Source organism: Diabrotica virgifera, chromosome 7 (assembly GCF_917563875.1).
Source record: "Diabrotica virgifera virgifera chromosome 7, PGI_DIABVI_V3a".
NCBI classification, from domain to species: Eukaryota; Metazoa; Arthropoda; class Insecta; order Coleoptera; family Chrysomelidae; genus Diabrotica; species Diabrotica virgifera.
Genome location: NC_065449.1, coordinates 2,089,618 through 2,113,615, shown reverse-complemented (window position 1 = coordinate 2,113,615; position 23,998 = coordinate 2,089,618). Strand labels below are relative to the sequence as shown.

The window sequence follows — 23,998 nt, the reverse complement described above, 5'->3', positions numbered from 1 at the left end:
CAAGAGTCTTGCAAGTCTTGCAGTTACACATTAGCCTATTGCTATTCTTTAAGCGTTACTTCAGATCTTAGAACAACGTAGGTGCAGTGCACAGATTCTAAAGGTGCCGGTGGGTGACGCCATCTATTCGCAGTATTATAGTCGCTCTATGAAAGAGAAAATATTCAAAATCATGAAGTAACAAATTTTATATTATTTGTTATTTCATTATTTCGAATACGTTCTCTCTTTACACCGACTATAATAATGCGCGTAGACGCCATCCCCCACCGGCACCTTTAGAATATTATGTAAACTGTAACAGAGTAGGTACATTTTAATCTTGAATTATCATAGCCATGGTAATGACCAACAAAATTAATAAATGTCTAAACTGACATTGGGTAAGGTATGAACTTACGATCTAAGCGATCCGTGCCTATACTCTAACTCTAACTAACAACTATATACCATGGCACACGGGAGACAGTCTGTTTCTTAATAAACGTTTGCATTTAATAAGCTTACATGTGCTAAAACATGGTTAAAATACAAAAAACCAAATTAATGACAATGACATAAAGTTGACTGTATTTCAAAGAACATTATCTGTCTAGAAAAGGATTGATCGACCCTCACCTTATATGAAATGGAATAAAAGAGTTATTCAATTTGCCGTTTATTTAAATAAAAAGTAAAATACAATACAAATTAAATTACAGAACAGTGCGCAATTGCTTTGACTTTACTTTATCTTTATATTAATTTTTTTGACCAAGAATTAATACAAAGATTCTTTTATACTCATCGAATACCCAAGTAGGATATTGTTGTGTGTGTGGAATGATGAGTTTAAAGTTCTTTATCAAAGATATACATTATTATCGAAAAGGTAACATAAACTGTTTCGTGATTAACAACGCGACATATTATGTGTCCGTGTCATAAACAATGTCAAAGAAACTTATTGTTCATTATATAGAAATAGACTGTTAATAATTGATAGTTAGCCGCGCTTTTTCAGCAAATGGTTTGTTTAACCGATATCGCACACTCAGCACAAACGATGTTTAGTCTTAATTATTTGGGCCGACAAGATTTATTATATCTATTATTATTATATTTTTTTTATCAGCTAAGCTAAGATGACATATATTTTTAAACGATTAGACGGCGGCTATTGGGGCGCCTATTATCAAAATCTGGACAATTAATTTCAGAGCGAAAAAATCGTCTGTTGTTAAAGCATGTTTAAAATGTTTTATTTTTACATTGTAGTTTTATGACCTCTCAGTACGTATCAAATGTGCCAAGTTTTCTTTTAATCCTCGTAAGGCGGTGCTTAGATTCTTACGTAAACAACGGTGCGGGGTGCATTTGCACCCCATCTGTATATCCATTTTTTTTATATGTGAACGTTGGGGAAATTAATTTGAAAGATAATTAGGACTTATTATTTATTATAGTACGAAACATAATTTTACAAAAAAGTACTCATTTCTTCCTAAAAAAAAAGTTATTATCGTCGCAAGACAAACACATGAAATTTTTCACAGAATGAGCAACACAAAGTTTTTACACACAATACAGTTATGCCAGGACTTTCGGTCTTTTTTCTCTGACATAAGTAACACCGATCTTGTCCCGTAGCTCTGTTAGCTCCAGGTGGAACATCAGAAACGTCCAATTCAGGATACGAAATTTTCATCATTTGCACCCAAAAGTAATTTTTTCAAAAAAGCACGTAAACGCAAAAACTTTTAAATGCTGTAATGGGTGGAATACGTTTAGAATTGAATTTAATACGAATAATAAAATGGACAAAAATCAAAAAAATTTATTAAAAAAGATAGGTGAGAAAAACGAGGTCTGGGGTGCAGCCGCACCCCGCATCGCCTTAGGAGGGTTAATGGATATTTTGATTGGCTATGTATGCTTATGGTATTGTTCGTAATGCGCGTAAGTCCAATTTTCCAAATTTTTGTTACATATTTTTTTGCGTCTCATAGAGCCTCTATACATCTAAGCATATACCCAAACTACTATACTTCCTAAAACGATATTCGGTCCTAACTGCAAGACGCAAGAGTTTCGCAGGGTCAGTCTTGTTCTTGCTCAAATCTTGCACCGTCAGTCTTGGTCTTGGTCTTGCTAAAATTAGGCGGTCTTGGTCTTGGTCTTGGTCTTGCGAAAATGCAAGAACAAGATCAAGACTGCAAGACCAAGACCGATTTTGGGCAACGCTAATTTTAACATATATTTTTGTCGCGGCAACGTGTTAATAGTGTTATACAAATAGCGCCCATTCGTGGGACTGCTATAAGGTTGGCTATAACCATTGCAAATTCGTCTCTATCTTCTGCTTTTCTCAAAAGAACCCGTTCCAGTCGCGCATGTTTTTCAGCCAGGATATTTGGACCCCTTTTCCTTCGATTTTAACTTAGCACTTTTATTTTCGTACTTAGCACTTCGATTTTAACTTTCAGCTGCAACAGCTCGTACTTATCGGTTCCAAGTATGTGCCCCAAATTTGCTGTCTTTCGCCCTTTAATGGTGATCAAAAGTTATCTGTCTCTTTCCATTCTATGCAACACCATTTCATTCGTAATTAGTCTAGTAAAATAAAATTACACTACATGTAAATCAAAATGTAAATTCGTACAGGTTGAAACAAATTTTATATCAAAGTTTAGGTGAGTACAAAAGATATTTTCAAAAAAGTATCCAAATCATACAAGGGGATCATTGTTTAAATAATTAAAAAGGGGTCATTTTTGCAAAAAAATTACTTTTTTAACTGCTGAGGGCATTCAATTACCGATAAAGGTCTATGGGATTTTTTCTGCAGAGTTGAAGGGTAAGTCTTTCACATAAGTCTTACTAAATTAAATTTGACCCCCTATTTATTTAAATAATTGTATATAAAACTTTAAAAACAAATTTGCAAAAAATTATTTTTAGCGTTTTAAATAAGCACTATAAAATATCTTACTTTACAGACTAAGTTGCGCTATGTTATCAGTATTAAGGAAAAAAAAATTGGTCCAAAAATATTTAATATTTTTTGAGATATTGAATTTGTTTATTAAATGTTACTCTATTTTCTATTGCAAAAACACGGTTGTTGCCAAAGAAATATTCACCTGTATTAAATCTTATTATTTTTATGTATATTTTTGATAAATGTATTGATAAATTCAAATTTCAATTAAACTTCCCCTTAAAATGGCATTTGAAAATTATTCAAATTTGTTTATAATTTGTTTTTTTAATAACGTCCCGGGGATTAAATATTTTGAAATGCCGTTTCGATAAATGGGATTCTGGGAGTTTTTCACTAATTAACAAATTTTTTTGTCATTTTTTCCTCTTCTTTTTTTTTTTCTTGGAGTTATATTATTACGGGCCCTTTTAGGGTTAAGTTTCATTAAGAATGTCGAATCTCTAAGTTGTGGTTTCTAGACATAAAAATATTAAGATTGGTCTAAAATCACTTAAATAAAATGTGGCTACTTATTGAGTTACAGGGTGTTTTATTTAAAAATTTAAAAATTATTTTTACCAATTACTTTCAAACTATTTGACGTACCCTTATTATACTTGGCAGAAAGTGTATGTACTATACAGTCTACTAAATAGTGATAACTAACAGTTTCTAGCTGCTACCAGAGGCGTACGACAGGGGATAGTTAATGGTTGACCCTTCCCAAATTCTACGCCACTGAGGGAATTAATATTTTACCGAAATTTTTCGATTCTCCAATACTTTCTATGTAAATAATATACTCTTTACTGGTAACGATTAAGTCATTAGTTTTCGAGAAATTGGACGTTAAATATGAAACGGCATAGTTATTTTGATTCATTCATTCATTCATTTTAAACTTCCAGTATCTCTCAAACTGATGGCTTTATCAATACCAATAAAGTTATTTACATACAAAGTATTGGAGAAACGAAAAATTTCGCTAAAATAGTAATTCACTCAGTGGCGTAGAATTTGGGAAAGTCAATCATTCACTATCCCCTGTCGTACGCCTCTGGCACTAGCTAGAAACGTTTATTAATCACAATTTAGTAGGGTGTATAATAGTCACACTTTCTGCCAAGTATGATAAGGATACGTCAAATAGTTTTAAAGTACTTGGTAACAATAATTTTTAAATTTTTAAATAAAACACCCTGTAACTCAGTAAGTAGCCACATTTTATTTAAGAGATTTTAGTTAAATCTTAATATTCTTAGGTCTAGAATCTACAACGCAGAGATTCGATATTCTTAATAAAATTTAACCCTAAAAGGGCCCGTAGTAATGTAACTCCAAGAAAAAAAAAGAAGAAGAAAAAACGACAAAAAAATTTTGTTAATTAGTAAAAAATTCCCAGGAACCCAATTATAGAAACGACATTTCAAAATACTTAATCCACGCGATGTTATTAAAAAAACAAATTATAAACAAATTTAAATAATTTTCAAATGCCATTTTAGGGGGGAGTTTAATTGAAATTTGAATTAATCAATATATTTATCAAAAATATACATAAAAATAAAAATAATGACATCTTAAGCAGGTGAATATTTCTTTGGCAACAACCGCGTTTTTACAATTTAAAATATAGTAACATTTAATAAACAAATTCAATATCTAAAAAAATATTAAATATTTTTGGACCAATTTTTTTTTGCTTAATACTGATAACATAGCGCAACTTAGTCTGTAAAATAAGATATTTTATAGTGCTTATTTAAAACGCTAAAAATAATTTTTGGCAAATTTGTTTTTAAAACTTTATATACAATTATTTAAATAAATAGGGGGTCAAATTTAATTTAGTAAGTCTTATGTGAAAGATTTACCCTTCAAATTTGCAGAAAAAAATCCCATAGACCTTCATTAATAAGTGAATTACCTCAGCAGTTAAAAAAGTATATTTCTTGCAAAAATTACCCCTTTTTAATTTTTTAAACAATGATCCCCTTGTATGATTTGGATACTTTTTTGAAAATATCTTTTGTACCCACCTAAACTTTGATATAAAATTTGTTTTAACCTGTACGAATTTACATTTTGACTTTTTTTTATTTTATTAGGCTAAATGTGATGGTGCATTTTTTTAGTGGTTTAAAATACTTATTCTAAATAATTAAGACAATTCTCAAAACAATTTTTCTTATAAAAGACCTATATTTATCTATTATTTTTTATTTATTAAGTAGGTATAGATTACTTCTTATAATAATTTCGATATTAAATAATTTATTTGTTTTTTGTTTTACTTCAAGGTTGCAATCTTTGTTTGCAAGTAAAATAAACAATACATGTCATGTGGAGGTAGATGAAGTACTCACCCAAAACAGTTAAATTTCAACCTACTCCGATTCGAGTTTTTCGCGATGGCTCAATAAAAAATTGCAAATTTGTTGAAAGGAAAAGATAAAATAATATAAAATGATTACGATCTAAATAAACACAAGCAAACATATTTCTCATTTCCTTAAACACAATAATTTTACCTATAGGTACTACCTACGTGTGATACAAAACATTAGGTACAAGCAGAATTCCACATTACACTACACAGTAAAACAATTACAAAAAAAGACAAAAATTGGTTTCAAAACACCCAGGGAATTTTAAAGAAGCGTTTTTCTTCTTAAAATGCCCTGTCCGTTGCGAACTTTGGCTATTGACATGGCAATTCTGATCTTGCTTGCTGTTCTTCTGATTAGTTCCACTCAGGGCCCCCGCTTCCATATGTGCAAAGTGTGCAATGCACACGGACTCCGTTCTTTAGGGGCGCCAAAACTCGGGGTCAAAAATTGCAAAAAAAAAACAAAAATTAATTTTAAAATAAAATTTAAGAAATGAAATAGGATTAGGTATATACACGAAATTTTATTAGTATATCATCCGGTTACTGCCGACTCCCATTTGCGAGAACATGTCGAAAGTCAGGCATTTTAACAAATTGAAGAATCTCAGATGCAGAATCCACCAATTTAATAAGAATTAAAATGGTAGATAGTATTTTAAAACTGAGATTTTTCATGTTGAAAGTTCTTACTGGTACATCCTTAATCTTAAACAAGCAAAACCATCATTTATTTTTATTTTCAGGCATTTTAATTTATTTTGTTATGGTTATGATTTTATTCTGTTTATTTCATGTTGATATTTTAGTCTACAAATAAATGTCCATTTATTCACGGTTTTTGCTGTGAATTTTAAAGAACCGCTTATATTGACATCAAATTTGTCATAGGTATAGGTACATAGTACATAGGTAACAAAAAAAGTAGTGATATTGTGCCGATGTGTGCTTTTGCCTGGGAGTAAAAGGGGCATACTCAGGGGAATACGCCCGAGAATACCTAGGGGTATTTTCGGGGGTGAAAAAACATACGTTCAAAATAAGTCCGGAATTGGATAAACTGACTAATTCTAAGCAAATTTTGTTCTATAGAGATTTTAACAAAGTCAATACTTTTCGAGTTATTTTCGAGTGAATATGTTCATTTTTCAACAAACAAACCCGGTTTTCACAGGGTTTTTCGCAAATAACTCAAAAACTAATTATTTTATCGAAAAAAATATTCTTAGCAAAAATATAGTTTACAAAAAAGTGAAAATAGTAATTTATATATGAAGTCTGCAAACCCAGCAGTAGAAGCAGAGTTGTAGCTAATGAAAAGTAGGTTCTTATTCGTCAAATTCCAAATCTAATATTTCAATGTGAAATAATAAAAAAAATTAAGCAGTTTTCGGGGAAAACTCATTACAACTTCTTTAAAGCGTTTAAAAACTTTATTTTTGATTTTTAAAAAGTTTCTAGCAACAAGAACATGCAACAAGCAACCTTGTATTGGACCTTTTTTTGGTAAAAAAAAATTGTAAAAATCATCCCCTAATTAGCATTCCAATTGAAATTAATCGTTACCGCTTTACCATTTACTTTTATAATATGTATTATTTATATAATTTGTAAGTTTCATCGGTTTAAAGGGTTCATTTTTGAAAAAAATTGGAAAAAAATGTAATTTTTTTATTCTTGAAAAAATTCCTTTTTTTTTCAAATAACTTAAAAATTATTAGTGACACCAAAAATCTCAAGCAGTAAAAAATGTAGGTTTTACTGTTCTGAATATTTTGGACTTTTTTGTTTTCCTGTAAGACAAAAATTGGTTAAGATATGTCTGTTCAAAGTTTGCATACTTGCAAACAAAGTTTTACAACCTTTTTAAAAATAAGCACTGTAAACCGATGAAACTTCCGATCATATAAACCATACATAAGTAAAGTAACTTGTGGTGAAGCAGTAACGATTAATTTTATTTGGGATACTAATTAGAGGGTGATTTTCACGATTTTTTTTACCAAAAAAAAAGTAAAACATTATTTTGAGCGTAGTTTACGTTTGATGTTAAAAAAACAAAAATATAGCTTCTTTTAATAATTTTAAAAAAGTTATAATGAGTTTTCACTGATAAATGCTTGATTTTTTGGTTATTTCAGGTTGAAATATTCGATTTGTAATTTGACGAATAAGAACTTCCTTTTCATTAGCTAGCTACAACTCTGCTTCTGGGTCTCAGATTTCATAATATACAGCAGGAGCCACCATACTAGACGCATAGGAACATTGAGCTATTACAGTCCCGAACCCTTCACTTGTTGCAATGTTTATTATTATGTCAAGTAACGTTTAGAACGTCAGAAAATGTAAAGAAACTGAATATTAACATAGAAAGTTGACAAATAATAGATCAGCTGTATAGGGCTTTTCATCGATTGTCATTTGTTTCGAGCTTCTGTCATTTCTCACATAATATTAATATATCTACGCCATACGTCGGTACATCCACATTTCGAATGCCTCTAGTTTTTCATGAGCGTTTCTGTCAGTGTCCTGGCCTCCACACCATATAGTAAGATCGGAAAAATGTAGCATTTATTTAACTAAGTTTTAGAGGAAGAGACCAATCTTTGTTTATGAGGAGCTTTTTCATATTGTTAAATGCTGCTCTAGTTCGTTCTATTCTCGCCTTAATTTCTGTGCCCTGTTCCCGTTTTGCATTTACGTTGGTGCCAAGGTATATCTACATAAGATTCTATATGGTCAGTTAGTATGTTGTTTATCCCTAACTGTCGAGTAGGTTGCTGCTTTTTCATTAGCATCCGTTTTGTCTTCTTGAAATTGAGGCTCAGACCGTATTCATCACTAACTGAATTAACCCTTTCCATTACCTGTTGTAATTCATCTATGCTGCTGGCAAGAATCACTGTGTCATCGGCATGTCTTAGATTGTTGGTTAATAAAAGCTAACCTACCAGTGACTACCGAAGACAGTGACAAAATTTGGGAATACACAAAGAAGGGGACAAAATACAGCCTTGCCTCACTCCATGCATGATTTTCACATATTCGGTATGTTAAGCTTCAACTCTATTACAGTCATTTTCAGTCTGATTCTGATAAAGGTTTCTAATTATTTTCAGATCTTGTATATTATTTTCAGATCATTCGTATACGTCGCAATTGACGTCTCTGTATCTCTGGAATAAAACTTGTATTGAGAACAAATCATCTTTCGTACCGACAGCATTATGAACCCGAACTGGTTGGAGGAAATTTTACTTTCACACAGCTTGTAAATTCTTTTTTGTACCTATTATCTTTAGGAACAATTTTAGTAGGTTGCTCATAAAGTATATATTACGGTATTATTTGCATTTTTTGGCTCCTGTTTTTTTTTTCTGAAAGTGCAATAAACTCAGACTTCAGCCATTCTGTTCGTATTTCAGAGTTGTATATGTTGTTGAGTATCTTTGTGATTATCGTTATTGATTCGTTGTCTATTTGTTTGAGTAGTTCTGCTTGTATATTATCGGGGCCTACTGATTTGCTATTATTTAACTCATTTAGCTGTGTTATTACAGACTTCCTGCTCTAACATTCTTGGTGCATCATTTATCTACTCTTAAATTTCCTTTCTGGTTCCATCTTAGTCCACCTGTGAGTTCTTTAACTTTCCTATGTACATTGTGACTATCCTACTTTGACTTCTTCTTCAAGTTCCATCATATCGAAGATTGGAAATCATCACTTTGAGTGTAGAGCCTCTCGATGTACTTGACTGTATTAGATAATTAGAAACATGGTAGATGATCTGCATTTCTGTCTTTGGGTTTGTCTTTAGCCTACTACTAATCGATAAGCTGTAGGTACAGCGAACTTATTATCAGGTAGTACATAGAACATTAACTTTGAAATTGTTTTTATGCGCACTATATAGTGTTGTTCTGAAGCTATTTTCTTGTGGCATTTTTACAATTTTAACTATTTATAATGGGAAATAAGCCACAATATTATTAAAAATTGATTTTTATTAACGTTTCGACGCCCAAGTCGGGTGCCGTTGTCAAAATACAAAATAATACTAAATAAACAAAAATGTTGTTGCTTAGTAAAAAAATTCTTCTAATAATTTATTTAATTTGACTCATTTATATCGGCAATTCAGATACATATGATATATTTTAAAGTAGAAGACTTTAAAATAATATTGCCAATATTTATGAGTTGCGTTCCTGGGACGACTTTACTGAAAGATAGTTCATTCGATTACATGAAATCAACCCCAACTTAAGAATATCCGTCACAAAAAAATCATAGCATGTGATCTGTCTTTAAAAAGACAACCACATGCAACGGTGACATTAAAATTCTCGCGTTAGAGATCTCATAGTAAATCACGAGGGAAAACCAGGAAAAACCTCGTGATACTATCCCGACATCGTAAGTATTTGGTCTTACATTTAATTTACTCTCAAAATTAATACCAAATTCTGACTTTACTATAATTTTGTTTAAATTATAAATAATATCAATAATACATGGATATATAAGTAATACTAAAATATAAAATATGTACTAACTCGACTATTGACTTACTAATTGTGGTATTTTCTTTCTATTGACTTCCTCTTTCAGTATGGGTATCCACATCCTACTGTATTCCACCGAGGAATTTGCGACACAATTGGTTTCGTTTAGCATAATTAGAGCCGCTTCTTTGATTTTTCTCTTTTTACTATCTGTTTCTTTCAGGACTATACTTGAATCTCTCCACTGAACTCTATGTTCATTATCCCATGCGTGTTGACATATTTGAGATCTATCAAATTCTCTATTTTTAATATAAGATTGATGTTCACTTATTCTAACGTTTAATGGTCTTGATGTTTCACCTATATAAAACTGTTCGCATTCACAAGGTATTTTATAAATACAATTTTTTGTCCTTTCTTGTTCATTGTTAGGTTTAGTCTTAGATAGAATAGATCTCAATGTGTTGTTTGTTTTGAATGTTGTTGAAATGTTGAATTTATTTCCTATTGTTTTAAGTTTCTCGGATAGTCCTTTTATGTAGGGTATTGATATTTTCCTCGTATTATTTCTTGTGAATGTTGTAGGATCCCGTTCTATGTTGTTCTGTTCCATTCGATCCAATCTTGACAATTCCTTATTTATAAACGATAAAGGATAATCATTTTTTAATAAAACAGATGTTAAGAATTGTTTTTCTTCTAAAAATGAATTTTCACTATATAGTGCGAGAATTTTTTTCTAAACGATTTGAAGAACGTACTATTGTAATGTTCTATGTAAAATCTAAAATAATAAAAAATTCCTAATATCTACTAGTGTAGTGCCTTTATTAAAATGTAAAGCAGATAATATTTATTACAAATATGTAAAAGCAAATTTTATAATTTCTCTATTTAAGCACACAAAATAGTTAAATTATAGTTTGTAAAACTTGTGAATTATATCTGCTACTGTCTGTGCATTATTTCCTAATAATATTGTTTTGTGGTCTCCATCAATTTTAAAAACGTCGAACGATTGCTCACAAACCTAAAAACAAAAATATAATTATAATTGAAAAAATACTATAGGTTTAAAAATAAGAAAAAACGAAATACTTATATGAAAAAGAGAGGGGAAAATGCAGAAGAAAATAAATGGATCACTCTAAGGATGAATGAAAGAGAGTAACAGAACAGGAACAAGGTAACAGAACTTTAATACCTTGGAATAACAGTCACAAATAGAGGGGTAACAGTTATAAGTAGAGGAGGCAAAGAGAGAGAAATACCCAGGTAACCAAGAGACGTCAATAACGTCGAGGAAGCGTCAGTTTTTGGTTGAATATACACACGTGGTTGAACATTACGTCATACCGACGTCTTTTGTAGGTGATTTTAAATACGTAAAATTAATGACGTTAAAATACGTTTAAAAGACGTTTTCATTTCAGACAGCCGAAGTCTGACGGCTGACGTCACGAAATTGAGAGAAGCTTAAAAGTTACAAAACAAAGGTTGTAGGTTATGTTTGTATCGTCGTTTCATTTCATATTTTGGATTCATTTGGATTTTGTTGGCTGTTTTTTGTGTATTTTTTAAAACTTTAGTTTGTAATTTGTGAATTTTATAAATTTATCACAATGCAAAGTGATTATTTAAGGAAACTATTATTGGAAACTCCAAATGTTGGAGATAAAGGTAGGCCAAACAATTTTTATTTACTGTTCATTTTCCCCGATATTTATCAATAATGATGAATTTTGCAAGCAATAACATTATTTATTTTATTGTTTTAGATATTCATTGAAGCTGAAAATAATTGGAGATTTAGATCCATATACAATTTAGTCAATCAGAATTGGATTTTACAGTAAAGTGCATATTCCACCAATTACTATTACAATGCTATTATAGATAAATATTTATACATATTATCTGGTAGAGTCTCACAGTTACTACTTTAAGCAGCAGATGAAAGCATACAAAAGCCTTCAGGCACATAAAAGCCTTCACAACTGGATTTGTTTTGAAAGGAGTAAAAATTGTTAATGATTTCTATATTATTGTTGGATGGTTGTTTTTTCTAAAATTATATTATATGAATGTCTGATTTTAAAATATTCTCAATCATTGTAAAGAACGCAAATACTCTAATAAAAATAAATTTTGGTAGTTGAAGCATTCCCACAAAGATAAAATATTTTTTTAGGTGAAGCATTCCCAAAAAGCTAATGCTTAACCACTAGGTGCTTGGGTGATAGCTAGTTCCAATGGCATAGCAAATGCACATTGTATGTGTCTGGCCGGTAATAGTGAAGTTTGCAGCAATCTTATTTGCAGCTGAGTATGCCCACAGCAAGACAGAAGAAAATGAACCCAATGGATGTACAGATGTTACAGCTATGTACATTCTCTGATGAAAAACTAATGAGTTTTGAAACTGTTCAGTCAGAGTGCTTGTTGCACTCTCTAAACGAACTGATAAGACTGCTTTGGCTTCATGTTGCAGCGATATGAAAATGGTTATTCATTTTTAATTATAATGTACTTCTTTATCATGAGTATTTATGTATTAGTCTTTTAAGTGTGTATTATCAGATATCACGTGTAAATTCTTTTTATCATTTTAATTTGGTCATTACAGTCCCTTAATCAAAAAATATATTTTTCAGGTGTCTGTAGATCTTTTTGTATGCAAAAATGTGTAATAATTATTTGAAATCAATTTGAGGATTATAAGAGTATGGAAATATATGTGAGAACACAGACTATTATAGTTTTGTCCTATTTTTTATCATTCAATCCTCTTCCTTAAAATTTATAAATATAAAGCAGATAGTTTTCATTGAAATTCAATATATTGGGTCTTATTTGTTTGTATTCATTTCTGACTAAAGGTACGATTCCGACAAGACTGCAGACGGCAACTGCAAACATCAGTTGCAGTTGTCAGTGCTATGGACGTTACTACTTTGCACTCTTTATTTGTATGAGACTGATTCCGACATCTGACTGCAACCGCTGTCCGGCAGAACATCAGTTGCTAATCATTATACAAATTAATAGTGTAAAATAATGACGTCTGTCATGGTGACAACTGTAACTGCCGTCTGCACTCGTTGTCGGAATCGTACCTTTAAAGTGTGTGGTATAATTATAATAATTATATATATTATATAACTTAAATAGTTTAAACTTAAGTTTGTTATTAAATTGTGACTTTAATTTTTAATTTGTTAATAAATCATTTATTAGTTTATATGTTGTTTCAGCTTTGACACAGTAAATATAATATAAAAAGTGAAAATTCTATGTATGTTATATATGTTGCATTGAGGATATTGTAATTATATGCATTTTAACGAGCCTTCCATTTGGTTTTACTTAAATGAAAAAATTGCAATACCAACAATGCCCATACGAATAATTTAATGGGTCTGCAGAATAAAGAAAAACCTTGTAAGCGCCACATGGTTTGTTTTTGAGAAGTCAAAGAAAAAGTTTTAATATTGTGATAATGGTGAGTTTATACATTTTAAGTGTTAGTGATACAGTTTTTAAATACAAAATACAAACTGTATTACTCACCTTTAAAATGTATAAACTCAACATTATCACAATATTAAAACTTCTTTGACTTCTCAAAAACAAACCATGTGGCGTTTACAACGTTATTCGGCGGGCCCATTTAATTATTGTGTATTTCTAAAACCATAAAATGAAAAATAAATCTAAAAAATGACGCAAAATCGACGTAAAATCTACGTTTTTCATATCACGTATTTAAAACGTGATAAAAATGACGTGATTTATGGTAGGACATATTCACGTGATTTTCGACGTCTAAACAACGTGATAAAATGACGTCGTTTTGTGATAATTATGACGTTTTTTCAACGTTTTGTAGACGTTATTTGGTTGCCTGGGTAGACACACGTTAATTGAAAAAGCACAGCAAGCAGTAGGATCATTAAACGCACAATAGAAGATATTTAGAGAGAAGAGAAGATTCAAACTTATGAAACAATAGTGAGTCAAACAGTGTTGTATGCATGTGAAATTTTGACAATGAACCAGAAAGAAGAAAAAAGTTAAAGATTTGAGAGAGGCAAATCTTGAGAAAAGATGTTGGTGGTATAAAGGAGCTGTAATACTTAAGATTGGTTTCTACAGAGGTACAACTCGGTTTCTACAAAGAGATAAAAACAAATAGAATGATGATTCTACAAGTCTTAAGTATGATTTTGTGTATTACTCACTTCGTTAAGGTCATAATCTTCAGTGGCAAATGGATTATCATTTCTTCTTATTAACAATATTCTTCCTGATAACTTCGCGGATGGTTTATAGAAAAAACCTGCTTCAATTCTTTTAATAAAAGAATCTGCGGACGTTAAAACTTTTACCTTTTCTATACCTGATAGTTTGGAAATCAGTTCACTCACACCATCTAGTTTTTCTTCATAACTGGATTTATTGTTCAGACATCTTTTCACCTAAAAAATAAGGTCGTCGTTATGTCTTTAATTTTTGAAGAATCATTATTAAAAATCATCTTATGTTTCAATCATCGGTTCAGCGGTGATGCATCGTCCCCATACGTACGTTACTGTCTCTTCAGACGCCTTCAGTGGGGCTACATTAACACCTCTGAATTGAAACGAAACTAAGCTGCATATTTATGCAGAATTGTGAAAATAATTTGCGTATCTGACGCTGTTGTATAAATTTCCCATAAATTTCTACAGTGAAGAAATATTTTCAATATTTCAACACATTCGAACCTTGTACCTGTCCCTTCAAAACTAGTTTTTTACCCATATACCCGCCAACTATCTTTCCCGCTAAACAAAAAAGCTAAAAGTTGCCCAACTACCAAATATAAGAGTCTGTTTGCAACCTTCGTCGAATTCACACCGCATTTCAGAAGCTCCAAATAATGTAGTTTCACCTCAAGTATAACAATATAATTAATGTACGTGGCCTTACCAACTAGGAAGTAACTGATAGTGCCAAACAGTAAAACAATATCAGCTGTATCAACTGTAAGTACAAAGATAATCCTATGTACATCTTATTCATTTGTCTTCGTCAAGTTCGCGGTGTTGCCATTACGGGAAACGGTTTGTTGTTCTATCAAAAACTCTATGCGTGATAAACTGTCTTACAAATCTCATAGTTTAAACTTATAGTTTAAACTTATACTGTCAATCTGCTATCTCTTATTTATTCTCCGACTAATGTAACTATTCAATATATCTATTTATTGTTAGTTTATGAACATTGTGTTTGTATTACCTATCATCCTCTCCTGATCCCTAGCAAAGATTACTCCTTGCAGGTGCTGAATTCAGCTGGTGCTTCGAGAAATAAAAAGAAGAAGAAGTTCCCAAAATCTGTGTGCGAGAATCGACCATAGAACCAGCCGAGTTCGCTACGGCGAGCTCCTTTATCGCACAGCTTTAGCGACATATATTAAAAAGAAATGTAAAGTCTCTAGGCCCTAGACAATAATACCTCGATAAACCTTACCTCTTTTAGTAATAAACAATAATCAAAGAAACAATAATATTTGTATAAATCTTACCTCATTTTGGTCAATCTGAAATGTAGTACAGAAATACCCCAAAACGGCCGCTTTAGATTCATCAATACTAAAGCCTTTGATCATATGTGATTTTTTCAAAATTTCATGAACAACTGATGGTGAACCATCAATGTACACAATTTCAACTTTTTCACCCGCATTTTCCAATTGTATGCCCATCTCAGTACCTAAAACACACCCATACGAGTAGCCACATAAATAATATGCTCCATTTGGTTGCACCTCTTTAATTTTTTTAATAAAATACTTTGCAAAATCACTCATTCTATTCGCCATATTGGCACTTGTAGACTGAAGACCATAAACTGTAGCATTTAATTTACTTGCAAGTGACTTCAAAATAGTGACGTGGCCCTCGATTGGATGGATTAAAAAAATTTTCATACTTGAACTGACTGACGTCTTTAATTTTAAAAGGGGTTCATCAGACAAAAAGTATGTATTGGCTTCCGCTTGAATACCAAGGGAAGTATCTTCTTTATCAGTAGAACCTGCCGTAACGAGAGTGTTCAAAGTTAACTCTCGAATCTCTTCAGGGCTTAAATCTATATTGAAGTTTCGATATAGAGTTTGTTTAATTTCTGTCAGCATAAGGGAATCCAGTCCAAGTTGTGACAAAGTCAGAGACTTGTCGATCATATCTAAAAATGAAACATATTTATTGTAAAATATAGCGTTCTAAACTTAAAATGATACAATTGAAGACCTTGAGACCAGAAGGGGACAAGCCACAATTTCGTCAAAAATGAGTTAAAGTAGAAATCGAACACTTTGAGGCCATATTAATGTCCCAAACAGAAAATTTCAGCTGATTTCTCATAGATGGCGCCGCTGTAGTAAGTCCCGTTATGTCACCATAACTTTATATTGCAACAGAAGGAGACAAGCCACAGTAGTAATCAACATGGAAGCGGAACATTCCCGTGCATGTAAATGGAAAATAGACGTTTCTGAATTTGATGCTGAACACAGTGACCAAGATCCATTTTTAAATGAAAGTGAAGTGTCAAAGAATATACAGTATGCGCAAGTAGCAGCGATTCCTAAAACATAAACTTAGGAACGGTATATTTATTAAATGTGTGGCTTGTCCCTTATGTTATATTTTTCGAACCTAAAAATATTAGGATTGTTCTAAAGGTTTTTTGTGGCTTATCCCTTTTTAGTAAAATACTTACTTTATTGTAGGAAAATAAATATATACCCCATAGATTTCTCCAGGTGTCTTGCTAACTCCAGAAAAGAAGGCGCCTTCTAGATGAAGACACAAGGATAGCCAACGACATAAAAAAATTAAGCGCAAGACTAAAAGAAATATAGGTTACGAATATATGAATAAAAAAGGGAAGAAAATAGAACCACAAAAATTAGGTGCACCTTGCGGTTGCACAAAACAGTGTAGACAGAAATTGGTGCTTGCCAACAGATTCTACCAGATACTAAGAATAATGAACCACTTGAAGACACTGAACATTTGGACCCCTTTTCAGCTATTGAAAATATTGACAACTGAATTATTTTATTGCTGAATTTTATGTTCACTTTTAGAATATAATTTTTTATACCAAATGGGATAAGTCTCATATTTTGTTAAAAAAAAACTCAAAAACCGTTAAATAAACATTAGTGTTACTTTTATTGTGTATTTAATAACATATTTCCAAACGGTTATGGGCATTACTTCCGAGAAAAATGTAAAAATTCGATTTTAAATTTTGAAAATATGTCTAAAATGATGTTTTCTCCAACGTATTGTTTGGTGGCATGTCCCCTTCTGGTCCCAAGGTCTTCAATTGTGTAGTTCTTCTAGATTTTTAAAATGACACGTGACAAAAAAATCAAAAAGAAGATTTACGTCTGTGACCTGGGCCTAAAGCAATGCTGTACCTGTAGCAGTACACTCTTCAAAATATATCTGAATGAGGCGTTCTCAGTGTGGAGAAGAAAGTGGTGCAATATGGGCATCTCAATTGAAGACGAGAGACTACACGATACACTTTGCTGATGGCTAAGCCATTCAAGCTGAAGACGATAGTAATCTAGATATAGACTATATGCTTAGAAAACTTGAAGTGGACTACACCAAGTGGGACCTTATAATTAATATGAAAAAACCCAGGACTTAGTTGAAGAAGAAAAACAGAAAGATACAGATTGAAATGGCAACTATAAACCAACTGAAACCTTCAAAAATTTTGGAGTTTAAGTAACATTAAAAGCAGGGAGTAACGAAGAAATACATTCTACGATATTCCAAGCAAGATCATCCACTAGACAGCTACAGGGACTAGTGTGTACAACTCTAGGAAATAAATCAAAGAAACAAATCAAACATTAAGGTCATGGAAATGAACTATTGGAGACGTTGTTGCCGGCTCACTAGACTTGCTAGGGCCAGGAACGAAGATATAAGACAAAGAATGAAGATATTAAAATGGAATTGATCTAAACATAATAGACACAATTCAAGCCATTAGACTTAATTGGTATGGACACCTTCAGAGAATCCCTGAAGAAAACGAGATAGACTAAGACGGTCCTGCAGAGAAGATGTCGAAGATGTAATGACCACCAGAGATTTAAAAACTGAAGATTGCTTCGACAGAAAACGCTGGAAGCTTGGATACGAGAAATGGTGCCAGCTTTAGAAGACTCGCTTATTATATTACATAACGATTATATACAATACATAAGACATAAAATCATAACTTACCGATATTCTTTATTCCTAAAATATGAGCTACGGCTTCTATTGGCTTCTTGCTGGTCTGCATGCTTGCTTTGTCATGTTTTTTACCAAGTACCACACAAGATACAATAGCATGTGTGTCCAACATTAACCTCTCCAGAGAGTTTAAACATGACTCTACTTTCTGAGGTAAGAGGCCGAAAAATTCCTATTAGAAAAAGCAAAAAATATTACAACGATTTTTTATACGAATTAGGTTCATTGGTACTTAAATTCTTATTACACACTGCACTGTCAGAGAAAACGGGCCACCCACCAAATGGATCATTTTTGATGTCTCGAATTTCCTAAACTCGTTGTCCGATTTAAGTGATTTTTTAACATGTTATAGCCTTATTCTTTAAAAATATGGCTATAATAATATTGTGGCTAGACAGGTAAATTGTCAATGTATACCTGGTGTACCAATCAAACTGTGATTTTTTCTCGAGGTTCACGTCACCCTGTGGAATATTCTAGCATTTATAAAAAAATGAAATTATAAATCCAACTATAGCCTCACATTCTAGTTTTAGTTCTCGTGTGAGTCGGACGTGTCAATAGCCGGTGCTGACGAGTAATCTAAACGCTTTACAAATACGAATAATAAGTATCGATAATTATTCAAATAATATATAGACTAATAACTCGCGTTTTTGTTTCTATTTTTTAATTAAATGAGTGCGGACACGGGCGGTAAACCGCCCCCTGAACCTGATGGACCTCCCAATACCACCCTTAGTAGTCCAGATATTGAAATGGAATCCCCTAGCAATTTTAAAGGTTTTAGTAAGGCTGAACTCAACCAAACTGTAAGTACTTCCGATCCTATTAAATCTAACGATGACAAACAAAAAGAAATTTTTAAGTATACCATAAATGACCGTGGACCGTTCCATATATATGTTGAAAATAAAGATAGCGATCTTAAAGGTAAACTTAATGCATTAAAAATTGGTGACATTATTCTTACAAAATTCCCAGAATTAGATAATAAAATAATTAGTATCGATACAATTGGCAGAAATAAATTAAGAATTAAATTTACGGATTCTAAAAACGCTAATTACCTTATCGACAAGAAAGACGATCCGGTTTTTGTTAAAAACAATTTGGATGTTTATATACCTAAATTTATTATTATTAGACAAGGTGTTATACGGGATGTCTCAACAGAATTCTCCGATGAATATCTTAAAAATAAAATTAAAAAATTCGAAATAAATTCTAATTTTGAGGTAGTAAACGTTTCTAGAATAAATAGAAAAACGGTTACCGATGATAAAATAAATTATGTTCCTACTAAATCGTGTGTAGTAAGCTTTAAAACACAAGTACTTCCAAAATACGTTACTATAAATAAGGTGTTGAAAGAAATTGAACCATATCAACAAAAAGTCCTGCTTTGTTTCAACTGTTTGCGATTTGGCCACCAGGGGAAGCATTGTAGGAGTAACCCCCGTTGTAACAATTGCCAGAAAGACCATAATACAAAAGAGTGTCAGGAAACAACATTAACCCCAAAATGTTTTAGTTGTATGGGAGACCACTTCACAACAAATCTTAAGTCATGTCCAGAATTCAAAAGACAGAAATTAATTAAAGAATGCATGACTAATAGTAATATTAATTACCATGATTCCAACAAACAAATTCCCCGCAAATCTTATGCAGACGTAACATCAAATAACATTATTAAAGATTCTCATCAACAAAATTTGCCTTCTTCTAATTACCCTCTTGTTAACCAAAGTTTAAATAGCTCTTCTGTTACTCGTCCATTCACATTTTCGGCCAATAGTAATCATAATAAATATACAGTCGTCAAATCTTCTAAAGGCAGCAAAAGGCAGAGACCAAATAGTCCTGTCTTGACACAGTCAGATCCAGAATACACATTTAACTTTAGACAATCAGGAACTAATATTCCAATTATAAATAGTCCTTCATATAAAAATAATTTAAATTCAAATTCTCACACGCTACAAACAGAGTCAAACTCTGATATTTTAGATATAATTTTTACTATTGTTACCGAACTTTTTAAAAATTTTAGGGAAACTAATAATCCAAATGTTACTAAACAAGACTTACAGCAAATATTAATTAGTAAACAATTATTAAACGTGCACAATATACCAACTACTTCGTCGTCTTCTCAGCTATAAACAAACTCAACATTTTACAGTGGAACTGCAGATCTGCAGTTGGCAATAAAGAAAACTTAGAATATCTCTTAAATACAACAGAAACTACCATAGCAGCTTTGTCAGAGACCTGGTTCAAACAGGAAAGGTTTTATAACTTCCAAGGTTATAATATTGTTCGGTCAGATCGTATGGATGGTTACGGTGGGGTAGCCATACTAGTAAAATCCAATAGATTATTTTCAGAAGTCTTAGTACAGAAACCAGCAAGAATGATGTGTACATGCATCGAAGTGAAACTTCTACCTAATAACAAAGCAGTGTACATATTGTCAATATACATTAAACCAAAGACTCGGATAGAAGTAAGAGAATGGATACAATTTTTCGAAAACTTACCACGACCTTTTATAATTGCTGGAGATTTCAACGCTCATCATCTTTCTTGGGGTTGTGAGTTTAATGATGTCTATGGTGTTTCTTTGCTCAATGCTATTAATCACTGCAATCTTGTGTATCTCAATGATGGTGCACCCACACTTGTTACGTCAGGTAGAAAAAGTGCCATTGATCTGTCTATTTGTACGCAAGACATAGTACATTTAATATCTTGGTCAGTCATACAGGATCCTCATGGATCCAATCACCTTCCTATATATATGAAGTTTAATAACTCTGACTCAGGCTTACAAACCTATGGTCCAGTTCACAACATATGGGTTCTTAAAAGAGCCAACTGGAATCTGTACACGACAACACTAGAGGAAATGAGCACCGCATGTAACTACAACAATTTCATAGACACGATAAACTCAGCTGCAAACATTTGTATCCCGAAAAGAACAATAATAAGAAATAAGTACTGGAAGCACAAACCAAAACAATGGTGGAATGAGACCTGCAACAACATTGCTCATAGGAGAAAAGAAGCTTTCAGATTATGGAAAGAAAACCCAAACATACAAAATTTACTTGAATTCAAACGAGTTGATGCCATCGCAAAAAAAACATTCAAAGAAACAAAAAGAATTCAGTGGAGGAAATATGTTGAGAGCCTAAATCAGACAACTCCCATCACTGAAGTATGGAAAAAGGTAAATAGTTTTAAGAATCGTAAGCAGCAGAATAAGTTACCTATTGATCTGGAAGCGAATTGGATAGAAGAACTCCATGCCACAATCTCACCAGACTGGGCAAAAGAATGCATAGAATACAATCAGTTATCTTTAAAAACTGTTCCCAGAAACAACTTGTACTTACTTGAACGTTTTGAGATGTGGGAATTAGAAAGATCGTTGAAACTATCTAATAATACTTCACCAGGCGAGGACAATATAACTTACTCCATGCTGTTTCACCTCCCATTTAAACATAAAAAGTCTCTGTTAGAAATCTATAATAGTATCTGGACTGGTGCAAGTCCTATTCCGGATAGCTGGAAGAACTATATAATATTACCTATTAAAAAGAAAGACAAACCGCTAGACCTCCCAAGTTCGTACAGACCTATATCCCTGGCATCTTGTATTCTTAAAACTTTGGAAAGAATAATAAAGAATCGATTAGAACAATGGCTAGAATTTGAACACATCCTACCAAACTCACAATATGGTTTCCGGAAATGTAGGTCCACTCTCGAAGCTATTACTGTTCTCGTTACAGATATACTGACAGGATATACAATAAAAAAACATACAGCTGCAGTTTTTATTGACCTTTCCTCGGCTTTTGATAACGTAAATTTAAACATTTTGTACCATAAGCTGACATCAATAGGAATACCTCATGAAATATGTTCATTTTTAATTTCACTATACTCCGATAGACGACTTTCACTAAAATTAAACCAAAATCTTCAAGGATCCCGAACATCGAATTTAGGACTCCCTCAAGGCAGCATACTCAGCCCGCTACTTTTTATACTATATACAATGGACTTCGAAGTAAATTTGAATAACGTGAATATGATACAGTTTGCTGATGATATAGTTATCTACACCAACGGTACTACTATTTCAAATTGTCAGAACATTTTAAACACAAACCTATGGTCAGTTAAGCACTGGTTAGATTCAAACAACTTAATTCTTTCTGAAAAAAAAAATCTGAAGTGTGTATTTTTACTAAAAAAAGGGACATAACTCAAGTACAGTTACAACTGGGACCATATCTTCTTCCAATCAAAAATTGTGTTAAATACCTTGGACTCTATTTAGACAGAAAATTACTGTGGAAAGATACCATCCACCATGCAATAAAAAAAACCGAGAACGCTATGAATATTTTGAGAGCATTCTGCCATACCAAATGGGGAGCAGATCCAAATACCGCTTTACTGTTCTATAAAACAATGGTTAGAAGTATATTAGACTATGGCAGTCACCTATATGGAACAGCAGCACATACTCACCGAAACAAAATAGAGACCCAGAAAAACACAAGTTTGAGAATATGTCTTGGTTATCTTAAATCTACCCCAATAAATATTATAGAAGTCGAATCTGTAGAACCTCCACTATCTTTCAGAAGGCAGCTAATTAGTCATAAATTTATGGCTAAAGCCATATCCAAAGAAGCCAGCTATCTTCGTAACATTCACGACCTCACTGTCCTAGTACTCACCCATCCATATTGGCACTCAAAAGCTACTCCACTCCTAGTAAACAGCTATACCACACTGGCACAAATCTCTAACTCCCTGTCTATCAACAAAACTATACCTATCTACACCGAACCTCCCCATGTTTTCTTTTCAAAACATATAAAAACATACTACCTGGACCCAAAAGAAAACTTTCTAGAAACCATTAATGGAAGATGGCCTGAACACCAATACATATATACTGACGGATCCAAGTTGAATGGAAAAGTAGGCTGTGCCTTTTATGACGCAAACTCTTCCCAATATTACAAGTTCAAGCTACCAGATGAGTGTTCCATATATACCGCCGAAACAATTGCCATAGCAAATGCATTTAGATACGTCCAGTCGAGAAACACACAGAATCATGTTATATTCACTGACAGTAAAAGTGCAGTTGACCGAATAACAAACTTGAAATCATCGAAAAACCTTACTAACATAGAGGCAGAAATATTAAAACTGAACTTTGAAGCAACAAAACAAAGGAAAACAATAACTGTAGTGTGGATTAAAGGGCACTCAGGAATAAAAGGTAATGATGCAGTGGATACACTAGCCAAATCAGCCACTGACACAGGCTACCATCTAACCACCAATATTGTTCCATATACAGATCTTACCTCCAAGTTTACTTCACATTTAAAACAATTGTGGCAGCAAGAATATAATTCATCAGTCACAGGGCTTAACTATGTCGGCCACCAAAATAACATACCATTGAAAAGCTGGTTTCATGAATTAACCAAACGAAACTTCATTGTTACAATAAACAGAATAAGATCTAATCATGCTAAGACTCCTTTGTACAAATATAAAATAGGACTGGATGAAAACCCATATTGTCCATGCGGAGAAGTTGGTGATATGAACCATGTAATCCTAGAATGTTCAAGAAATAAGAAGAGCATAGAATCATTTTTCGAAGAAATGGTAAATCTCAAATTCTGTTTGCCAACCAGTCTAAATTGTATAATTTTTAGTAATAATATTAACTTATATCAATGTTTGTATAATTATTTAA

The 23,998-nt window shown here is 32.3% G+C and overlaps 1 protein-coding gene across 1 annotated transcript in view; it reads right to left on the bottom strand.

The window, feature by feature from the left end:
* Positions 1–10,679: 10,679 nt before the first annotated feature.
* LOC126888359 (fatty acid synthase-like) overlaps positions 10,680–23,998 on the bottom strand; it is an 84,675-nt gene continuing 71,356 nt past the window's right edge. Inside the window, exons 18-21 of the mRNA XM_050656537.1 lie at positions 18,172–18,355; positions 15,438–16,099; positions 14,110–14,346; positions 10,680–10,898 (exon numbers count right to left, since the gene is read on the bottom strand). Coding sequence (XP_050512494.1) covers positions 10,785–10,898; positions 14,110–14,346; positions 15,438–16,099; positions 18,172–18,355 — 1,197 coding nt within the window. The 3' untranslated portion in view covers positions 10,680–10,784. The remainder of the gene's footprint in view (positions 10,899–14,109; positions 14,347–15,437; positions 16,100–18,171; positions 18,356–23,998) is intronic.